Here is a 22200-nt window from a genome sequence, read left to right as displayed (position 1 = left end):
TTTGCTAATATCAACCAGTTTTAGCCTGCCTGTTTTGATGGCCCTGAAACACTGCACCTCACTGTCATGATGCTAGTGCTAGTGCAGATAACAAGAGAGAGCAGGGTAGATGCAGAAAAAGGTACACAAGCCTGAAATTAGGAGCATCATTTTTGTAAGAGCAAAGGTAAAAAGTAGTGTTGGAAAAATGGTGATCCAGAAGGTCCTGAATAGAAACATTCTTTCACCATCAAAACCACTTAACCAACAAACTGAGGATGAAAACCAGAAGGGAAGACTTTTACTGCTACTATCAATTTTCCTCGTACAGGTGTTCCATGAGTAGCTATTCACAGGCACAGATATTTACTGACACTGTCAGGTAGATGTTAGTCTGCTATGAGCAGCTTAGGTGGGTGTGCTATACTCAAACTTTACATGGCTGATATGAAGACTAGCTTGGGACTCACTCATTTTGCAAACATGCGGACTTCTAAGTCTCCAAGTTTTCTTGATTTATGCCTTTAAAGAGTTGGCAGACAATAACACAAGATATGTTAACCTGCAGAATGTTTTAGTTGTTGAAGTTTTTACACATTTTCTAAGCACATCATCTTGGATTCAAGCTCTGACTGTCCTGGCAAATGATGAAATGATGACTTTCACATATTGCAGTGAGAAATGCATTTATTTCATACACAGGTTCATAATTAACTTTAAAAAGACAGCTAGCACTATCATATCTAACAAAACTTCTTTATCCCCTTAGAAGTACTGCTGTGTGTATCACTGGGTGCATCTCCATCTGAAGAAGCTGATTTTCTTTCCAGGCTCTGGGTGATTACATGTCTGAGCACTAGCTACAATTACTGATGATATGAGGGAGAGCCATGCACACAGTGTTCATCAGTGAAGACTAGACATCCCTTCCTGACACCCCTCTTCCCCTCTCTATCCTCTGATGCTATAATTGTCAATTTTACGGAAAGTGTGAAGAAGGATATCAGCTGTGCTTCACGAACTCTGGCAGCTCCATCCCTGTGCACAGGGTAAGCACTCCTGCCTTCTCCAGGGCAAAGGCTGGGTGAGCAGCATCGGTGAATTTGTGCCTCATGCCGAACAGCACAAGTCCTCTCTCTGCATTGAAGAACAACAGTCTCCCACTACTGTAATCCAACAGGATGCCAATCTTGGCCAGGTGTTCTGTCACATGGACATCACTCATCACACCAGTGTGAAGAAATCTGTAAAGAAAGCTGTGGGAAAATGGAAACCAGAACACAGTAAAGCCTCCTCATGACAATTTACCAGAAATAACCTGTGGTTTAATTCCAATCTATTAACAGGCGGCTGCAAACATCAGATTACCACATGGCAACAGCATTTGCTCAGTATTTAGGCAAAGCAAATGTGGCATCCCTTCAAAGCCCTGCCTGGCATGCTGATGAGCCTTTTCACTTCGCATCTCTGGACTCTTGGAATAAAAGCATCTTGGATGTTTCATTTAGCTAGTTGTGTTCATACATCCGTATGATTTCATACTGAAAAAAGCACACTTGTTTAGATCAAGATCACCTTTACATCGTTAGCAGGGTAATACCTTACAAACCTTCAAGCAGCTTGGCACTGGCCTGCTACCACAGACTATTCCAGCACCCTGCAGCCCTGCCGCAGGTGATAGGCAGGTGAGTGCCTATCACTGTGAAGGACAAGCCAGGAGAAAGCATTCTCTATTGAGGCTTGACATCTCTTGCAGAAGGAAAGAGATTATAAAAAGACTGCCTTTTTGGAAATAAATACACTTGCTGGGGTTTAGTGAGTCAGTTCAGGATATGAGCCTGGAATGACAAAGCAGCAGCAAACTAGTTCTTTTCACTGGTTGAGTGAATAAAGGGTGATAAACTCTCTGTTTGAGATTAATTTTATTTTTAAGGTGCTTTTCTACGGAGGTATATTTAAAGTATTTGTTAAGGAGGTCTAAAGACCTTTTGTAGTTGTTCTTTTCTTATTATTCAAATTTGCATAAAGAAAGTAAAAGAATTTTTTCTGCTCTTATGATTCTTGAAGAGGTCCAGCTTTTTTTCATGAGGGACAAGTAGCTTCCCAAGCAGCTAGACTGGCTTTTCTTTACCTGGTTTGTGTAGGACAGCACCGCATGCACCAGGAGGTATCACTCAGCCCCAGGACACTGCTCTCTGTTATTGACTCATAGCAAATCCCAATCCTGTAGCTTCTGCAGGCAGAGACAACAATTTCCCAGTAATGACATCCTTGAGCAGGCAGCAGTTCACCCAGGACTGAAGGAAACCTGTTTGTGAAAGAAACATGCAGTAAAATGTGTGTGGTGGTAGATGAACCATATTGTGATATTTCTTTCAGTCACATCATGAAGCATCATCTAAAATTACTAATGAATTGCACTCTGCTGTTCCAACTGCAGAGTTTTATCAAAGATTTAAATGTTTTCACTGAGTCTTTCATCTTTGCACTGAGATGGCCTCATCTAAAAGATATCAGATTTTGAAGGCTTGTTCAAACTAGAAAGCATAGTTGTTGGAGTAGTCATAGTGACAAACATCTTGTGTACATTCAGTTGTAACAGTAAAATATATGCTTAAACCACTAAATCCTCATCACCTTTCAAGAAGCCATATCAGTATGCCACAACTTTTACAGGCGGACCTGTGCTTATGACAGGACTGATGTCAATATGTCAAAAAATCCCGCGGTTCACAATGTATACAGCTAGCCTGGTACAGCCATGCTAAACATATCCCAAAAGCACTTCCTAGTTCCCTGAAGCCACAAATACTTTGGAAAACATTACCAATAATGCCCTCAGGAGAGGAGCAAAGTATGCAAGATGGATTACTTCTATCCACAATATATTAAAAAATAAGCCCACAAATCTGATCTTTTCAGGGCAGCAAAAAATTGCTTTGAGACTGAAGTGCTCTGATGGATTAAGCAGTGACCATGGGCTGAAGCAAATCGAGCAGTGCCAGAGATACCACTGCCTTAGACTTCCTGGCCATACCAGAGTGTGGCACTGAACTCTTCCCAGCACCTACATCAATGCTACCACTGTCTTTATTGAAATGTTGCAATGTTTGAAAGGGGGAGAGGGTAGTTCGCACGAAGTCCAGGGGCTGCATGACAGTGATTCAGTTCTTCTACACAACTGGTATCATGTGAAAGCTGCCTATAGGCAGAAATAAAAGTGAGGGATCTATCCTAAACCTCACAGAGTAGTCACACTCATTATGCTGCTGCTTACCCAGTGAGTTTAGTTTTCTCAGGAAGGTGGATCACCGTTGCATTGGAGGAGATTTGCAAAGCGGGATGGGCTGTGTCACTCAGGAGGCGAAATCGAGTTCCTGGTACAATTGATGACAACGAAACACTATATATGAGAAGCTGGCTACTTTAACATGAGACAAATCATAAAATGTTAAACAACAATAACTGCTACCTTAGCTGGACATGGTTGTGTCTACTGGCAGGTAGGAGTGACAGAAAATTGGGTGCAAATGCAAGGAATCTTCCAATCTCTGCCCAATTGGGACAGAAGTCTAACATTCAGAAATGCAGCTAGGTGATAAAGAGGTCTTCAGTATTTAAAAAGGTTGAATAATTTTCAATAATTTGTTTTTTCAAAATAGCAAATTTTAATTTTGAAGCTGATTTGGAAGAACAATATATTATTTATCTGGGAATCTTAGAGTTTAAATCATCTATTACATTTTAAGACTGCTTTGCATACTTCCTCATCACTGAAACTCAAAGTCCATAAGGTTTTAACTGTGAGAGTGGTTTTTTTAATGTCATTGGAACTTTTATGTGAATGTGTTCTGTCAGACTCATGACACGAGATTGCCTGAAAAATATTTAATCACTTCATATCTGACAGAATTCAATATTTTTCTTTCTGAGGTCACACTAGCTTTACATTGACATAAATATATAAACTTCAAGTGAAGTAGTCCTGATTATGCTAATTTTAAGCAGAAAAAAACTGATATATATTTGAGTTATTGAAATAAAAAATTCAATAACTTGTTCACTCCCAAATTGGGAACTTCAGATATGATTTTCAAAGAAAAATGTTTGACTGCTTTGCCCCTCCATCCCATTGTTTTGACATCAGGAAATTATGATCTACCTTTAGTTGAGATGAGAGCTGCTTCACTTTGTTCACTTGTCCCGAATGAGTTGACAGCCCTCAAGTAGAAGAAATAGTTCACATTGGGCTCCAGGGGTACTTTCAGTTCAGGTTTCTTTATACCAGCAAAAGATCTGCAAATTTTGAACATACATGAAAAGGTATGCACTTACCCAAACTAGGAAAGATTGATATAAGCAAACAGCTAAGCTTCCTAACAGTATTGTTGACTACTGAAACATCAGGCACCACACAGAAACTCCAAATCAGAAAAGTGAACACTGTTTTTTCAAACAACTGGGTTATGTAGGATCTTCAATGTGTAACTTGAGGGATTGTTCTCACTTTGTTTGACAAATTTTCAGGCCCTTTCTGTACCACCTTCCAACTCAGTGCAATCATCTGGTGTAATGATCACTTTATGTTTGTTTGGCAGCATAATCATCACATAAATTTCAAGCAGCACAGAGTCAAATCCTCATCTGCCTCTTGTGAAAAGTCTGCTTTACAAAATGAAGAACTTTCTGAAGAAAAAACCCACTCTTTAATTAACTCAGTTGCATGACAATGAATGCACTTGTGTTTTTACTGTCTGGGCATACGCTGCAAGTCCAAAAGAATGGCTACCCTTATCTGAGGCCACAGAGAGATCATGTACGTCATTATAGAATTATCATAAAATAGTGATTCACTTTCTTATTATGAACTCCTTGCTCACAAATCCTTCACCAGCTAAGTCTGGGCACTGTCTCCCTCATGCTGCTGTGCACTCAACTGGGCAGTTTTGTAGAAGGCAGGAGCAGAGGAGTTGCCTTCGTACAGCACTCAGCTTTGACTAAGTCTCCCCATCGTGGTGCCTCAAAAGCTCCAGACCTCACATCCTAAACCATTGGTGTCTTCACATATTACTGGAAAACGAAAGTCAGTACCCACTCAATCTGCTTCACAGGTGCTTTGAAGTACCAGTGAAAGGATTTTGGATGGCTAGAAAGATGCCAATTATATTTTCTGTTTTGTCAGGAATATGAAAGATTGGCTTAACAAATTCTCATGCACTGGATCTTAATTTTCCTCATTTTTGTCTCATATGGTAAGAGCCAAGTCAGACAGTATATATGCACTGCACTGTATGCCTGCAGGTAAAGACCGTGTATAAAGTACCTAATTTCCTCCAAAAATGCTTTTAGAAATTTTCAAGGCAAGTATTTACATTCACAAACTGGAGACCTGCCTTTGGAGAGTGTGCAAGGCACTTTCCCTTCCACGTTAGCTTTGAGAGTGGAGCCCACGATGGTCTGCCCCCCGCAGACAATGCCTCCGTGAGAAGCTGGATTAAACAAATTACCTTTCCCAGCGCAAATTTTTGTGACCCCAGAAGAGGTAAGGCAGGCGAGTCATCAGTCAGACCGAATCTTTGCTATTCATTTGGAATTGCTGTTTTTCCCCACATATCCCACCAGAGGGCAGTACAAACTGAAGTATAATCAGTGCTCAGCCTTTGGGATTTTTCATATGCCTGCTTCTGCTGCATTTGTCACCTCAATGTAAAATCTCGCAGCTGTTAACGCACCAATTTCCTGCTAACACCACACAGATCTCTTTCTAGGAGGATGACATATTGGGAAAAGTCTGGTGCATCATACTTATTAGTCTGTAACAGGTATTTTACACTGTCAATCGTCACTAAAAGTGGTTGAAAGCATCGAAAAAAGCACTGGGTGCTCCTGTGATATATTCTTTCAAATTAAAAGAATTCCAGGGCTTTCAGGGCTCCTGTATGATCAGCACAGGACTATGTTACCTTTGGGGAAAGTGTTATATTAATGCTGGAACTGAGGCAGTAAAGAGAAGTGGTTGCAAACATGGTAGAAATTGCATGGTTCGCTTCACACTCGTGACTTTCTAAAGCCCTGACCACAGGAGCACTTCAGCAAGGCACTGGGAGTCCAGCAGACTGGTAGGTTCTTACTAGAAGGTTTAGGGAAGAGATGTAACCTGATAAATTGCCTGATGAGGAACCTGAGCTCTTTAGACTTGAAAGAGGAAAAAGGCTCATCTGATTATAGACGGTAAGAGAAAAAGGGAAGATGAGTTGAAGAATAAGATGGGAACTGAGAAGAGAGGCAAACACGAAATAAGTGAGAGAAAAGAAAAACAGGATAGAACAGAAGTAGGGGAAAAGAAATAGGCGCCTAAGCTTTGAAGAAATTTGCCCGCACTTCATAGGCAAGACTCACCCAATCCTTAAAAGGACCATAGTGACATCTTTGATGTGAATCTGAAGGACAAACCACCAGAAAGGAGTCTTGAGCAAATACTTACAAGTGAGATGAAGGGATGACACACTAAGCTATTCCTCGAAAGCTGTTTGTGGCAATATGTAGTACAGTCAGTAATGCCCTGTAAATGGTTCCTTCTTCTGTCTTCTAAAAAATGACGTGTAAGTCAGTATCCTTCCAAAGAAACTAGATCTTTTTCATTACGTGCTATTTATCTGATGATTAATTAACAAAATGCAAAATTCTAAATTCAACTAGACAGTTATGTTCTTGTGTAAAGAATAGACATGGGGTATTCATATTCTGGAACTGGATCCCAGAGACTTGGTATTTAGAGAACATTTTGGATCCAACCACTTGACGAATAGGGTCAACCATCAAAGTTCAGACTTGGGTCTCTTACAAATATGAAATTATTCAAAGAGGAATTTGAATTCTTGTTTACATTAGAGACCAATAGAAGGCCTCTTTTCGTTTGTAATAATGACTGAGACAGAAAAATCATGACTTTAAGCAGATCTGGTCTGTAAAACAGTGATCAGATTTTCAAATAGCATTCTCTGCTTGGTAATCTATTTCAGCAAGCTTTAAGCTGCCTAAGAATAAGAGCTCATCAATTTTTGCTACGATTAAGGCTTAGAAACAGTCCTGCTGCTGTCAAATAATGAAACAGAACATGCTGACAAAAAGGAATTTCTTTTGATACGTTCTGAGCCAGGTCCAAGCTCAAAGAAGCTGCATGCAAAGAAGAAATAGGTCTTGCTACCTATTGCCTCGTCTAGAGTAGGGAATTGGAGGAGTGAATACTGAGGGCTCCCCAGCAATCACTGTAGTTTGTCATGCTTCGGGTTAACCCTGAAAAAAAAAAAAGGATGAGGAGAGGGTATGATTAGTGGTTAGCTTACAGCATCCAGGTTATGTGTAGGAGAAGGTGAGGGAAAATGCATCCTGGCAGTGTTGGTGGAAGCCTGTTTCATTTCTGAGTAATTCTAACAAACACTGTAGCTAGACCTTACTCAAGCTCACCTTAAGCACTAAACTGTAATTTTGAAAGAAAAAGAAATCCACCTACAACATTTCTAATGTCAGCTATTTTCTACTTAATCTACACCTGCCCACTTTATAGAAGATTGGAAATGCAATAATGTTATTATCAAACCATGAGGCATCCTGGCCTTTAGATTATATGTTATCTTATTTGCACTGTCCTCTCAGTTTCTCACTACAAAAAATAGTGCAGACAAATTGAAGAAAAATTTGAAGTCATATATTTTATATATCTCCTCTCAATCCCTCTCATTATAAGAGGAATCTTTAAATCTGAAAATACAATCTCCAAATTTCAGGTATGTGCTATTCAAAGCAGAACAAAAATTGCATGTTTCTTCACCTCTTAATTGCTATAGTAGCAGGTGTCTGTTAAATCTGTGATTTCCCTGATTTTAGAGAAATCTGACGCTGTGTTTTGATGTACATTTCTCTCATCAGTATCCTCATTTATTTCAAGGAAACAACATATAGGGGGATTTTTTTGCATGAACCCAGCAAACTATAAGCCTTGTAGGGATTCACAACACCCTCTGTGCTGTAATTGTCATTTCCACCACCAAGATCCTACTGAAACAATACCTCCAGAGCTGTGCTGGTACCACTGAGGTGGAACTAGAGCTGAAAGTATGCAAGTTTCTCAAGATACATGTAGAAGCAAAGAACAGGGGTGTACCATGAGTGGAAAAAAAGTTCTTGAATTTAAAAATGATGAGCAAATAGCCCTGAGTTGGCTCCCAGCTGTTCCACATGCTTCCTCTCCCCTCCTCTGTTCCAGCTCTGGCTGTTTTGGGTTTAGGTCATGAAAACACCACCTGGCAACGGTACTTGCTGCTATCTGTGATGGCAGAGCCAGGGGAAAGAAAGATTCTGTATTTCCCGTACCCTGTTTTCTGAGCTAGCAGGACAATCATGGGGGCAATGCAAGAGGAGGGAGGCTTGTTCCTCTTGTTCCAACATTAGACCTGCTCCACGAGGAGACTGAAATTTTCAGTTGCTAGAAATGCCAGTCTTGCATTATTGGAGAGGAAGACACTCAGGTACTTCCACTTCTACAAGCCCACCATATACTGCACTAATTTCTGCCTCCCTGAGTCTTACAGATTTTTCATGATATGATACAAGCTTTCCATCTGAACAGCCCACATATCCCTGGACTACATTTCTCACAGCTTTCCATCTTCCACCCACAACTCCATTGACTTCTCAATACAAAGAGGATGAACAATAAGAAAATAGCAGAGCTCTGGAAACTGAAAGAAAGATTTCAAAACTTCACTCATAAAGATTCTGGAAAAAGATTCAACCTGGGAGGGAGCTTTAAAACCACAGCAGCAGGCCAGGGATTCATTGTTGCCAAAGATTTAAGATGATTTTATATGAAAGTATGTCCCTCAGATGGCAAGTTGGCAAAGAGAAAGCATGGAGAAGGAAAAACATAGATTTGGGTGGGGTTTTGTTTGTTTGGTGTGGGAGGGTTGTTTGGTTGGTTTGGTTTGCTTTGGGGTTTTGTTTCTTTGTTTTTATTGGTTCAGGTTTGTGTGTGTGTGTGTGTGCATGTGTTTGTTTGGAGAGGTTGGGTGGTATTTTTTCCACAATATTTGAAAGGAAACTTTAGTGAAATTTCATTGCCAGATGTGCTTAAAATTCTCTCCCTAGGGAGCTGGGACTGCTCCAAGGACATCTCCTCTGAGATGTCCAAAAGCCTTCTGAACAAATGGCTCTGAGTGGCCCTGCTTGATCAGGGGTGTTGCTCCAGGTGATCTGCAAAGGTCCCTTCCAACCTCAAGCATCCTGTGGTTCTGTGACATACTGAAGGTTACAGGGGGCTGGCTCAGATCAGGGACTCCACACATGTCTCCAGCTGTTCAGTGGGGACATTTTTCCCTGCCTGCTCTCTTGGCAGGCTCCTTTACCTTGGTTGAGTTCCCAAAGTGATACCTCTGAAAGCAGCATTGTGGGATGGGACTATGCTGCTTTCTCCAGGACTTCTCTTGGATGTTCTTCCCTGACCTCTGCCTTCAAGCTGTGCTTCCAGCAGCAGCTGTAGGAACCTTCCAGGGTTGCTGAGAAATGTGTTTGAACTTCCACCCAGGAACTAGGAAATTGCTTAGCTACAGGGCTGCCTCAAGCACAAAAGGCACAGGCTGTCTGTGAAGGGGCTCCACATTTGGCTAGTCCCCAAAATGAATATTGCTCAGGAAACCTGTGAAGGACTAACTCCAAGATTTCAACGAAAGAAGACAGAAGAAATGACAGCATTTCAGGCCAAAATTCTGGATGTGCATAGAGATTGTTTTATTTCACCTGATATTGGCTTCTAGCCAAGTTGATTGATTTCTAGACCTCAGTTTCACATTAGGGGCTTTGGATAGGAGTGATACAGGCAGTGTGCTCCATCCACCAGTAAGTTCTTTTTTCCTCAGTTTTATACAAAATCTTAAACAGAAATCTTAAACAAAAATTCTCCATCACTGACACAAGCTATGACATTACAGAAAATTTCCACGTTATTCTCAGGGAATTGATTTCAGAAAAGGAAAGAGATGAATAGTTTTCAGGGAAAATAAGTGGCAAAGCATTAGCTTTGACATGCAAAAAGAGGTCAGAGCCCTTATGTAAATAGAGAATTTTAAACTACAGCAATTCTGAGAAAAATTGTGATTTTGTCCTGTGGGAAGTTTTCACACTTGTCACAGTAAAAGGCCAGCTTCTGCCCACAGGGAGGCCAAAAAGTCAAATGTGAATCAGTATAATTATAAACATGTTAGATTTTGCATAAGGTCACTTGAGAAAGTGAACGGGTCAGTCCTGGAAGCTTTTTGTCACAGTTACCATCACGCGAACTGCTTGGTGTTATCAACACCTTGCTCATGGATTACAGGAATCAGCACACTCTCTGATTCTTTGAGAAAAAGAGTCAGTTTCAGTTAACAGCACAGAAACTTGAGGGCGAACAAACAGCACAGGTTTTGGGAGCAGTTACATTTTTGTAGGCCCTGTTCTCTTCAACATCTTCCTAAGTGACTTGGACACAGGACTGGAAGGGATACTAAGCATGTTTGCAGATGACACAAAACTGGGAGGAGTTGTTGACTCTCTCAAAGACAGGGAGGCCCTGCAGAGAGACCTCGACAAATTAGAGGAGTGGGCAATCACCAACCATATGAAGTTCAACAAGGGAAAGTGTTGGATTTTGCACGTTGGGTGAGGCAACCCTAGATGTACGTACAGACTGGGGAATGAGATGCTGGAACGCAGTGCCATGGAAAGGGACCTGGGGGTTTTGGTCAATGGCAAGTTGAATATGAGTCAGCAGTGCCCTGGCAGCCAGGAGGGCCAACTGTGTCCTGGGGGGCATCAGGCAAAGCATTGCCAGCCGGTCGAGGGAGGGGATTGTCCCGCTCTGCTCTGCATTGGGGCAGCCTCACCTTGAGTATTGTGTGCAGTTTTGGGCACCACAATATGGGAAAGATATTAAGCTCTCAGAGAGTGTTCAAAGGAGGGCAACAAACATGGTGAAGGGCCTTGACAGGAAGCTGTATGAGGAGCGGCTGAGGTCACTTAGTGTGTTCAGACTGAAGAGGAGGAGACTGAAGGGAGACTCATGGTAATCTACAACTTCCTTGTGAGAGGAAGAGGGGCAGGCACTGATATCTTCTCTGTGGTGACCAGTGACAGAATCCAAGGGAATGGCCTAAAGTTTTGTCAAGAGAGGTTTAGGTTAGACGTTAGAAAAAGATTCTTCACCCAAAGGGTGGTTGGCCACTGGAACAGGCTCCCCAGGGAAGTGGTCACAGCACCAAGCCTGAAAGAGTTCAAGAAGTGTTTGGATGATACTGTCAGGCACATGGTGTGACTCTTGGGGATGGTTCTGTTCAGAAGCAGGAGTTGGACTTGATAACACTTGTTGGTCCCTTCCAACTCAGCATATTCTGTGATTCTGTGATCCCTGAACAACAGCAACTTCAGCAGGCTGACAGGAACCTGATGGCCTCATGAAATATGTATGAAGCAGAGCAGGTCACAGCTGGTCTCCAAGAGGCAGGAGAGCTGGAGAAGACTTCTTCTTGGTTGCATTAAGGTAGCACACTGGTACTGCATGAAAAGAAGTCTTCTACCCACAGAGAAATTTTATTTCAGTTTTCAACCTACTTTTTGTAAGGCATCAGGCATGCACAATTTCACTGTTGTACATTACTACAAACCTGTAAACTCTTCAGTCCAGTTAAGTAATTTTGACTGCAGGGACTGGGGCTCTTCCCTCTCTGCCACATCTCCATAATGGCCACATGAATTAGCCCCTAGGTGAAGACCTTACTCAGGTTCCTCAGGAAGTGAAGACAAGCTCAGCTGAGCTGAGGCTCTTCCACAGGGTCCTGTGGCCAGACACCCCTCTCCCCTTCCCAAAACTTCTCAGACCTTTGCAACTGAAGTTTCCTGGAATATTGTCACTGTTTTAAGAAAGCAAACAAACAAAAAACCCCAGGCCCCAGGAACATGCAGACAATAATATATTTCCCTGCCCACAGCAGGGGGGTTGGAACTTTACGATCTTCAAGGTCCCTTCTGACCCAGGCTATTCTAGGATTCTATGATTCTAGGATAATTTTCTCTGCATTTTAACAGTGCACTATTTCATGGCTCAGTGGTGCCTACATCCCTCCTCACCCTCTTCTCTATGCAGCACAGGCTGGAGAAACCAGAAAGAGTCAGGCATAAACAGACACTACCTCGAATTTCAAAGCTACTCTCAGATCCCTGTGGCACGCCTGCACAGCCTGGTAGGACTGAGCTCATCTGTGCTTTGAGGGGGCATCTGCATGCACATCCAGACAGCACAGATGGGTCACCAATATTACTGGGACATCTGTATCACCCTTGCTAAGCCCAGAGGTGACTCCTATGTTGTTCTCCACAAAGCAGAGAGCAAACTGGTCCAGGCTACCCCATCACACGACTCTCCATGGAGCTGAGCTGCCCTCCTCTGCCCTGCCCCAGGGCTCCAGCAGCTGCAGGTCAGCTATTGCTTCCCTGGCCAGCATAGCCCTAAAATTTCTAGTTGATTGCAAACAGCACAACATCTCCGGGGTTTTGGCCCCATCTGAAAGGGATTGTCGAGTTAAGCGGAATAAAAAGGAAGTATTTTGTGTCTCAGCCTAATCTCATGGATTAGCGTCTGTCCCTTAAATTCCTCAGCACACAGAAGCAGATTTCTGCCTCGCGTGGCTGAAGGCAGAATAAGCTCTTGCGTAACGAACCGCGGCCTGGGGACGGTCATCAGCGGCTGCCTAATCTGACCAAGGGGCTTTTGTGACCGCGGCACTGACCTGAGACCTTCTCCTTCCGGCGAGTGCTGTCGGCAGTACTCCAGGATGAAGGACTCCGCCGACACGGAGCCGGCACGCCAGCGGACAGTGGCCGTGTCCCAACACACAGTGCAGTCCTCGGCCTTGATGGTGGGGACAGCGGGTGCTGGGGGACACAAGAACACGTTAGCTGTACTCCGAAGAGGGTGCCAGCGGCTGGAGCGGAATGTTTGCAAGGGAAAGCAAGAGTCAGCTCCTTGAAAACCCACAGGATAGTTAATAGTTAATTTTCCCCATCCATTTTCCCATCCATCTTTTGCTCGTGTGTCAATAGCAGAGGGGTATTACAGGTAAAAAATATAAACATGCTGGGAAAGTCCCTGTGAAGATCTGTGCATTTCTACACATCGTTAGAAAGGCAGTTTAAATGTTATGCCTTTCCTTAAGCACGTTTTCCTCATTTCTGCCAGTCTCCAAGAAGCAGAGCACAGAGGCAGCACTGCCTACGGCTCCCCCTGCATCACCTCGATCCTGTCCTCAGCAGTGCCTGCATGAGTTGCATCAGAAAAAAATGTGCTGCTGCAGGGAAATGCTGACTTTCTGTTTAGTTGTGTCTTGGTTATTTTTGAAAAGCTAAAATTTGGTCCTGTAATTTCTCTTTTTTAGAGACTCAGTTTAAGAACTGCAGGGCCAACTGCAAGACAGAAAATGGAATGTAAAATAGTGCACTAGATGCAAGTAATCAAAAGTTATTGTGTGAAATTGCACATTCAACATTGTGAGATGAGAATGGATCAGTTGTATTCTCTTGTTTTTTCACTTTCTGGGAAATAGTAATTTAAAACACCTTATGACCTGTTGTGAAACTCACATAAACAGTCTTAATACCAATTCTGAAAGAAAGGTTATTATTAAAAAAAAAAAAGTTGTAAAAAGTCATTTTACTTTTAAAGACACAAGGTTCCAAATAGGAGGCTTAAGACAAAAGTAGAGATTAGACGATTTTATGACAAGATAATCTAATAGAACTGCAACAAACATTCTAGATGCATTCTGTCTTTTAAGAAAAATAATTTGTTGTTAGTAGAAAAGGAAAGAAAAACACCCAGAAGTATGTAACAATTTCCGGGGTAGTGAAAATCAGAAGGCTAGTAGTTCAGAGTCTCATCTGCTAATACCTCTTTGTAGCTCCCTTAGCAATAGTTCCTTTGTTCTCCTCAGATATATTTGATTATCATCTGTTTCTAAATGCATCTGTTCCTAAAGAATGAAAAATTAATAGCTGAATTCCCTAATACCTGCATTCAGCAACTCACACGTATACCCACATCTATGTATGTGTAAACAGCACGTTACAAGACATGAAGCTCTTTTTTTATTTTAATTTGAAAATATCCATCTAAAGATTAACTGGAATGAGCATACAGAAAAGATGTTACTGTGCTTCTGGGATTTTTTTAACAAATTAGCTGCAGCTGGAATGCATATCTAATTTCATCATAATATTTCGTAACTCATTTAAGTGTTTTTATAAGAGAGAAAGAGCCAAATAACCAGAGAATGACATGGGTTTTGAGCAACAGCAGAAGATAGGCTCACTTCTATGTCTTTAGGATGGCAAAGAGCCTTCATGAGGAGATCAGTTGTAGGGGAGGAGTTGGAGGGTAGAGGGATTCTTCCTGCCTTCAGTGTCATTCCCTCACAGAAAATACAGCTTGGAAACAGGATGTTCCTCAGTGTGGGGAAAGACAAGCTGTGAGTTTGGGAAGTGGAGGAGCACGAGCCAGGAGGTGCTGGGGGAATGCCTCAGCAGCAATCCCTGCATTGCCCACAACTTCCCAGACCCACTGTTACCTCCATGGGTACAATGCCAACAGAGAAACTTTGTGAGGATTCCCAACACCTGGAAGAGTCACAGCTTTGTTCAAGTATTGCTGTGTGTTTTCCCATACCTGCATATACCAGCAAATTGTCTTCTTCTATGTGCCAACTTTTAATCTCAATTACTAAAAATAAACTTTAAATTCTTGCTTCTGAGTTCATCAGGCTACTTGAAGAATTGAAATATTTTTTCTTTATATCAAAGCAGCTGGACTCCTTTCGAAGAAATGTTTTCCATTACTGGTGCTTATCTTTCTGGATTTGGTGTTGAGGAGATGCAGCAATTTTGTATCAGTTAGTGTTCAGCAGTGTCCCCACAAGTCCATCTGGGGTTCAGTGCACTCCAGAGGGAGTTCAATTCAGCTTTGAGAAAAAGTGTTTAATAAGCCCATATTTATCTAGTTTATTTGTTTTCTTAAAGAAACAGGCCAAAGGAAGCAATTAAAGACTCATGGAAATTAACTTTTTTTAGAAGGCTTCCATTTTGGGAAAAAGTATGGTGATCCTGATGCCAACAGACAAAGAGAGTTCTTAAAAATAATGGCTTCAGGGAGGTGGAAACCTTTTTTAAAAATCATAATGTATTAGCTAATAGCAACAACTCATCATTATTTGGGCAGAAAGTCTACACCACATTCACAATTGCATTGTTGAGGCCATAAAATTTGAATTTCCACTTTGAATTATTAAAAAAATAAACTTTCTTAAAATATGAATCACAAATTAAATATTAAAGAGAATTATCAACAAATTTGAAGTCTAGTAAATTAAGCAAACAGCTTGAAGCTGTGGGTGCTGTCAAGTGATTTCAACAATACTCTCAGAATTTTTTCATTATGAAATTGTTAAATATCCTTCCCTGTATTTGTGACTGCAAGAATGGAATAATTGCTTTTATCCTGTAGCACCGAAAAAATTGTCTGTCATGAGGGCCTCAGATACAAGGATGCTTTACCTTGTTCGTAATTTAAGAAGTAATAGTTTTGTCAATACAAATTATTAAATAAATTAATGCTCAGAAAAGTGAATCAGTCAAGTGAAGCTCATAAGAAATACTCGTCTAATTACTCATCTTAATTTATACTGTTTAAACAACAGTAGAGCCTCTCAGCCACACTTGAGATTTGTGTCCCACTGAGCAAGACACAGCATGTAACCTTGGTAAATCAGACCTTCCCTTGCAAAATTAATAACTTAAATCAATGCAACATAGATGTATTCAGGAGGATGGCAGAGGTAAAACACACAGCCATCTTCTCCACTGTGTGCAAGAAAAGGAGCAGCAGCAGGGTATAGGCAGGTGGCTTTCCCAGAGCTTCCCTGGAGCACTGCAACACAATTGAAGAGAAATACATAATGTGTTGCCCCAGTGCCCCAGCCATATGGCCTGAGACCAGAAACATCTTCAAAACTGAATGTCTTCAAGTTTCCTCTCAGGAGCAATTATGCCTCTATCGTCTTAGCAAAAGGGAAATGACTGTGAGCTGCCTGCTATCTGCCAGATGGGCTGAATGAAGCATTCTTCTGTTTCAATAACACTATGGACTACAATTTGTCTGAGAACCTGAGGCTCGTAATAATCAAATGTCAAAATAAGAATCAAATGCCAAAATAAATACATACCTGTTTTAAAAATGGCTTTTTCACTGGGTAAGCTACAGCCTGTGCCATTCACGGCCATGACCCACACACTGTAGCAGTGATCTGGCTCCAGGTCCTCCAAAATGCAGTGACTCTCTTTCACTGTCACTCTGTACTCTTCCACTAGGGCTAAGAGAAACACACACAAGCATGGAACATCACAGCTCGTGTTGCACTGGTAGGGCTTACAGTTCAGCCTCTCAACCAACATATTAAAAACAGTCAATTAAGAAAATCCAGAAAGCATTAGTAGCTGAGTTCTCCGTATCTCACACTGACTCGGTTCTGACAGAAAGTTCTTGATGTGCCCTTGAATTGAATGTACACAAATGCCATTGATGGCAAGAGGAGATTATGGCCCCCAGTCTTACTGAGGACTAGACTGCAAGTTTGGGATGCACAATCAGCAGTTACCAACCCTGCTTTATAACAGGCTCTATAACATAATAATTTCTCATAATGAACTATATAGGACTTAGCTATAAATTACCTATTGTAAAAAGTCCTTAGCATCTGTTAGCCTGCACGCACATGCACACATGGATTTGTGCAGAGCCTGGTTGCTAAAGGTGACTTTATGATCAGTCTGAGCTTTTTAATGAACGAACATTTCAATTCCTTTTATTCAATTTCACATTTAACATTTGAAATATTTTGAAAAAAATCATCTATATGTGGAAATACTGATTACCTTTTCCTGCTGCTTTTTTAGTGAATACATATTTCTGAAGCACATGCAAGGCCCTGAAAACCTAATGAAGGCTGTCCCCTTGGGAGACATATCTGCAGTCCCCATGAGTATCCAGGGGCAACATGAACACATCCTCCCTGGACATTAAGCCATTTTGTAAAAGGGCACCTCAACATGTGAAAACAACTGCCCTTCACTTTACAGACCATGATATTTATCTTGCATTTTGGAGGACAAAGGGGAAGAGGAGAAACATCATTGCCCATCCTTAGTCCTACACATGATATCTTCACAGCCGCTTTTCTTTCTGTGTCCTTTTCACGCCCCTGCAGCTCATATTCCCATCCGTTTATCCCAGACCAGGGCAGAAAGAACTCATGCAATTGAGAAGGCAAGACTTTACGCACCCCCTGCATCTTTGCTGGCTTGCGGCTCCTCCATACAATAGACCTGGAAGCAGTCGATGGCATCTCCATCATTCACGGACCAGTAGACAGCAATGGAAGTGCTGGTGGCTGAGTTTGGCTCCTGGGGTACTACATTCGGTGTCTGTGGGACTGAGAGGAAAGTTTCCCATTGTTATACATGCCCCTGTGTTTTCAGCGACATTACCTAAAGATTTGTGAGGCAACCCAGTTGCTTATTTTCATTGAGATGGCTTATTTCCACAGGGCAAGTACAGCAGGAAATATAGAATACTAGCGCAGTTTTAGAACAACAGGTCCTCCTAAACTAGGAGCAGAAAAAAGTATCTGCTCAACACTGAGAGCTTTCCATTTCTCTCACAGTCTGGACAAAATAAGATCTAGTCCTAGTACTGGGACCACCCAAACCCAGCATAAAGTGTGTGCCCACACCCTCCTCCAGAGACAGATGTATGAACTGATCCCAGAAATGTGGGCAGGGGAAAGGACCTGGCACACTAGAAAGGGATTGATCCAGTATGTCAATATTACAGATATTGACAGCAGCAGGAATGTGCTTTAGGCAGAGGAAGACTCTAACAGCACTGGGGAGCAGGAGGCTCCCTGAAGCTTTGGGTCAACCCCTGCCCTGAGGTGGACTCCTACAGCACATGCACAACTCAGCACTCCTTCCTGGCATAGTCATTTTTCCACAGACCCAAGGGACCGAGAATCCTTGGTGTGCAGGTGAATCTGAACTCTACCAAAGCACTTGAACCCCATAGGACAACTAGTATCATTCGTCATGAAGAGTGCTTCGAAGACTTTCAAGGCTCCCCAGATTTAACATAAACTTTGTCTCCTGATTGACACAGATCCACCCCAGATGAGATATTGTTCCTCTCTGTGATTATGTCTTAAAAGAGAGAGAGGGGAAAGAAAGAAGCAAAAAGCCCCAAAAGATGTTAATTGTTAAAATGATTGCAGGGAATGAAAATACATGGTTCTATTTCTTCACCCAGTAAATTTCCATATTGCATGAATTCTCTTAAAATCTCAGCAGAAAGCTTTTGCTTTCTTTCCAGTTATCTCCACAGTAATGATGATGATCCCCTGTGGCATGAACAAGGCAAATGCAGATGCTGGCTGTTTCCTTATCACTTATACAGAGAGCTACCAGTACAGTAAGATTACATCTGCTGCCCATTGAAAAAAATTATCCTTCTCATTGCTAAAAACAATCCTCATTTTGTCTTTTGACTGTAACTAGAGTTGGCAATTAAAAAATTTATCGTCCTTAGGAAAATACTTCCTTTCAATGGACATAATGGGGAAACCAGTTTTTTTCCTCATGATTTTGCCTAGAAACCACTATTTATGATCACAGAAACCTCACAGTTGCAAGATTTATTATTATGCCAAATCTAAACAGAGGCTAGTTTACTGAATGAAAGTTCTGAAAAAAAAAAAAGGAAAAAGAATGACAGATCAAAATTCAGTTCAGCAACACTGAGAAACATTTGACTTTTAATTTCCTTATGCATAATACCAAACAATTTGAAAGGAAGCAATCTCAAAGCAAGAAGTTGAACTATTCTCTTTACAAACAGAACATTTATGTGTTGTCAAAGTACTGGTCCCTTTTATAGTGTATTTTAATAAAAAAATATTTGCAACACAAGTTTGAATAAATGATATTTTTCAACAGAAAAGTGGGAAATATTCTCTTCAGTTCAGTTTTCATTGAAGTGCTGTGGTGTAAGGAAGTTTTCCTTCTTGCTACCTAATCCCCACAGCCCCTGGAAGAAAAATAATAATCTCAAATGTTTTCCGATGTAATGAGAAATAACACTCCCTTGCTTTGTGGACTTGAAAGAGGAGAACAGTTACATTCCTCTGTGACTCTATTGGAAGAGTTTTACAATCAGCAAAGGTCCTTGCCTTACCAGATGGCTTTGGAAATGATAATTTTAAAATTTTTAAATTATTCCCACTCTTCTTGTGGCAGAACCTGGGTTCCAATATGCCCAAGAGCATGCTGCTAGGGTTTTTTTATGCTAATGCATTTGTGAATGGGGATGGCTTACATGAAAGGAGGAAGAATTTGAGGGAAAACAGCTTTACACTAGTGAACATGGAAAATTTGGAAATAGAAGGCATTTTGAAGGAAATAGGTTTCTGAAGAGGTGAAAATTAGGTTTTATGAAATTGTTCAGTAAAACACCATACCTTCTGAAGGAAAAATACATGGATTGGAGAAAATTCATATGTATTTCATCATATGGCTTCAGTCAAATAAAATACTTAGAGTGGCTAACAAAGGTCTCCAGTATGTGATAAATTAAGTATTCAAGCTATTCAATTCCAAATCAAATTCACCTGAGAAGCTTCCAATGCCACAGGCAAATTCATACAAATCTGATGAGGATTTTAAGGTCTAAGATATATTCAAGTTCCTCTAGGTCTAATAAAAGTAGTGGTGTGGAGAAGAGAGACAATCTTTCTACAGTAACACTGCTAAGTGCACTCAACCTTACTAGGCACTGGAGAGTCTCCACGAAGTGGCATTTCTCCAATGTCCCATTAGTCACCTGAAAATTCAGCCAGGAATCAAAGCACCTTAGGGAATTTGATGCTCTAGGTCAGTGCTCAGGGACCAAACACATGAGAAATAGGCTTCACTTCGAAAGCCAGGGAGTGACTATGATGGCAGTGGTGCACGTGAATGGTGAATGGGAGGCCCCAAAACATGACAGCAAGATGCAAGCCTCTAAACAAATGTTCCCTTGAAAAAGAAATGAAGAAGATGAATCCACAAATTGGTGCTGACAAGATCTTCACTGATAGCTGTCCAGATCTAAATAATACACTTATATATGCAGACAGGGCAGAAAGTCCACACAGACAAGCTTTTTACAGGACATGAAATATCACATGCAATTTTCATTACTACCCTGACAAGCCGTTGCTGTTTCCAGCTATAGTTAACCACTTTCTCTTCACATCCCTTGGGGATTTCAGGTGCCTCCATTCTATTGTCACAAGTTCAGGGACCTCAACCATCAACCAGTCCCATACCCTCTTCCCCCTACCAGGCGTGGGGGGACTGCCACCCTTAGAGGAATAGAGCTCAGGATATCATTCGGTTGCTTCTTCTGTCCCTGCCTGCAAGGAAGACCAATTTCTTTAGCCCTGGGAGATTTACAGATCAAGACCCTCAGCTAATCTGAGGTACAGATGTTTGAAGTGATGCAAGAATCCCCCAGTTTAGCACTTCTATCTCTGTTACTCATCTTACTGTACCTACTATAAGCCAAACACTTGTGCATAATTAAACTTCATTTTACATTCAACTCTGATTCCTATTTACATGGTTTTCAAATTTATACTTCTCCAATAGATTCTGTTTTTAGGTTCTTAAAATGTCCAAAGCATTGCCAAACTGTTAGTTTTTGTAAAAATGATATTTAGAGATTCTTACCAGCAACACGTTGTAAAGACTGCTGGTTGCTTTGTCCTGGGTTGTCTGCATAGTGCTCAAAGAGTGAAAAAGCACTGGGTACCTTCTCTAAAGAGAGGGTGGTATCCATTGCAGAAAGTAACCTATTTGGAAGAAAACATATATAAATCATTTGTGTCACTGCATAGTTTTCCAAAGGCCAGAAGCAAAGACCATGTGACATACTTCTGTAAAAATTTCCCATGAACTTGAGGACAACATGCATGGAGAAGCTGTTTCCCTGCTTTTGAACTTTTAGACCATGCTGCAATTTCAGATCAGGAGCACAGTCAGAGTGCACATGGTCTGTGTACACTTAATCCATGAGAATATGAAGATTTGAAGTTCACAGAAAGACTCCCAAGAGCACAGGGGTTTGGGCTTGCTAATGCAGTGCCTTTAAGGGTTACAAACCTTAGAGCTAACTTCAGTAGCTGAATCCAAAGATGTAACGTAAAGCAGCTGCTTGTGGCAAGTCAAAAAAACACGACGGGGAAGATAGTTTCCACTTAATTAGCCTGTATTTGCTGAGTTCATTACAGGAAAAAAACCCCCAACATATTTTTAATTCTGGGACAGAAGTAGCTCCAAGAAAATGAAAGAATTTTTTTTTTAAGGCAACTGAATTTTATCTTTCTCCCCTGCATTTTTTTCAGTCACTGAAGTAGTTCATTATGCATAATTTTAACGAAGCACAACAAATATAAAATACACTTTCTTTAAAAAAACATGCATTGTTAAATAGGCTTGTTCTTAACCTTTTCTTAGCTAGTCAGGTACCATCAAAGTAAAGTAACAGCAAGCTCATGCACAAAACAGAATAAGTTTTAAGTTTATTGTGTAAGTAAACAAATAGAGATCAAGTGGAGATAAAGCCTTGGAAAATCGTTTTGTCTTATTTTACCTGCAATAAACTAAAAGCAGATATGTGGCCAAACAGTTTCACTTGCAAGAAGTGAGTCCAAATTTATAGTCCTAGTTCTAAAGATGATTGGAAACCTTGAAGGGGTGTTTGGCACATTCTTTTCAAACCACTCTCCTGGGGTTGTAATTTGACCGCACACTGAAACCCTGGTGTCACCGTTATATCCCAGTCTGTGTCAGCACACATACCACTGCGATGGCTGAGGAAGCACTGGCAAGGGTATGTTTGATATGCACTTAATAATGCCCAGGCCTTTTGGGAAGATCGGGGTGGGGGGGTGGGCTATGCAGTTTTGAGGACTTGCATAGGACAAGCCTGCAGCTAACCACTCTGAATATTTTTAGTTCACCCTGGAAAAATTATTTGAGGAATATGGGCTTATA

General features: G+C 41.3%; 1 protein-coding gene across 1 annotated transcript in view; it reads right to left on the bottom strand.

Moving 5' to 3' along the window:
• Positions 1–648: 648 nt before the first annotated feature.
• The window catches only part of CMYA5 (cardiomyopathy associated 5), a 50140-nt gene continuing 28588 nt past the window's right edge, over positions 649–22200 (bottom strand). The window contains exons 6-13 of the mRNA XM_018070307.2: positions 20875–20996; positions 17397–17546; positions 16281–16427; positions 12798–12942; positions 4142–4275; positions 3257–3356; positions 2111–2287; positions 649–1235 (exon numbers count right to left, since the gene is read on the bottom strand). Of these exons, the coding sequence (XP_017925796.1) occupies positions 983–1235; positions 2111–2287; positions 3257–3356; positions 4142–4275; positions 12798–12942; positions 16281–16427; positions 17397–17546; positions 20875–20996 (1228 nt within the window). The 3' untranslated portion in view covers positions 649–982. The remainder of the gene's footprint in view (positions 1236–2110; positions 2288–3256; positions 3357–4141; positions 4276–12797; positions 12943–16280; positions 16428–17396; positions 17547–20874; positions 20997–22200) is intronic.

Source organism: Manacus vitellinus, unplaced genomic scaffold (assembly GCF_001715985.3).
Source record: "Manacus vitellinus isolate BGI_N305 unplaced genomic scaffold, ASM171598v3 scaffold_18_pilon, whole genome shotgun sequence".
Lineage (NCBI taxonomy): Eukaryota > Metazoa > Chordata > Aves > Passeriformes > Pipridae > Manacus > Manacus vitellinus.
This window is presented reverse-complemented; position numbering and strand designations above follow the sequence as displayed.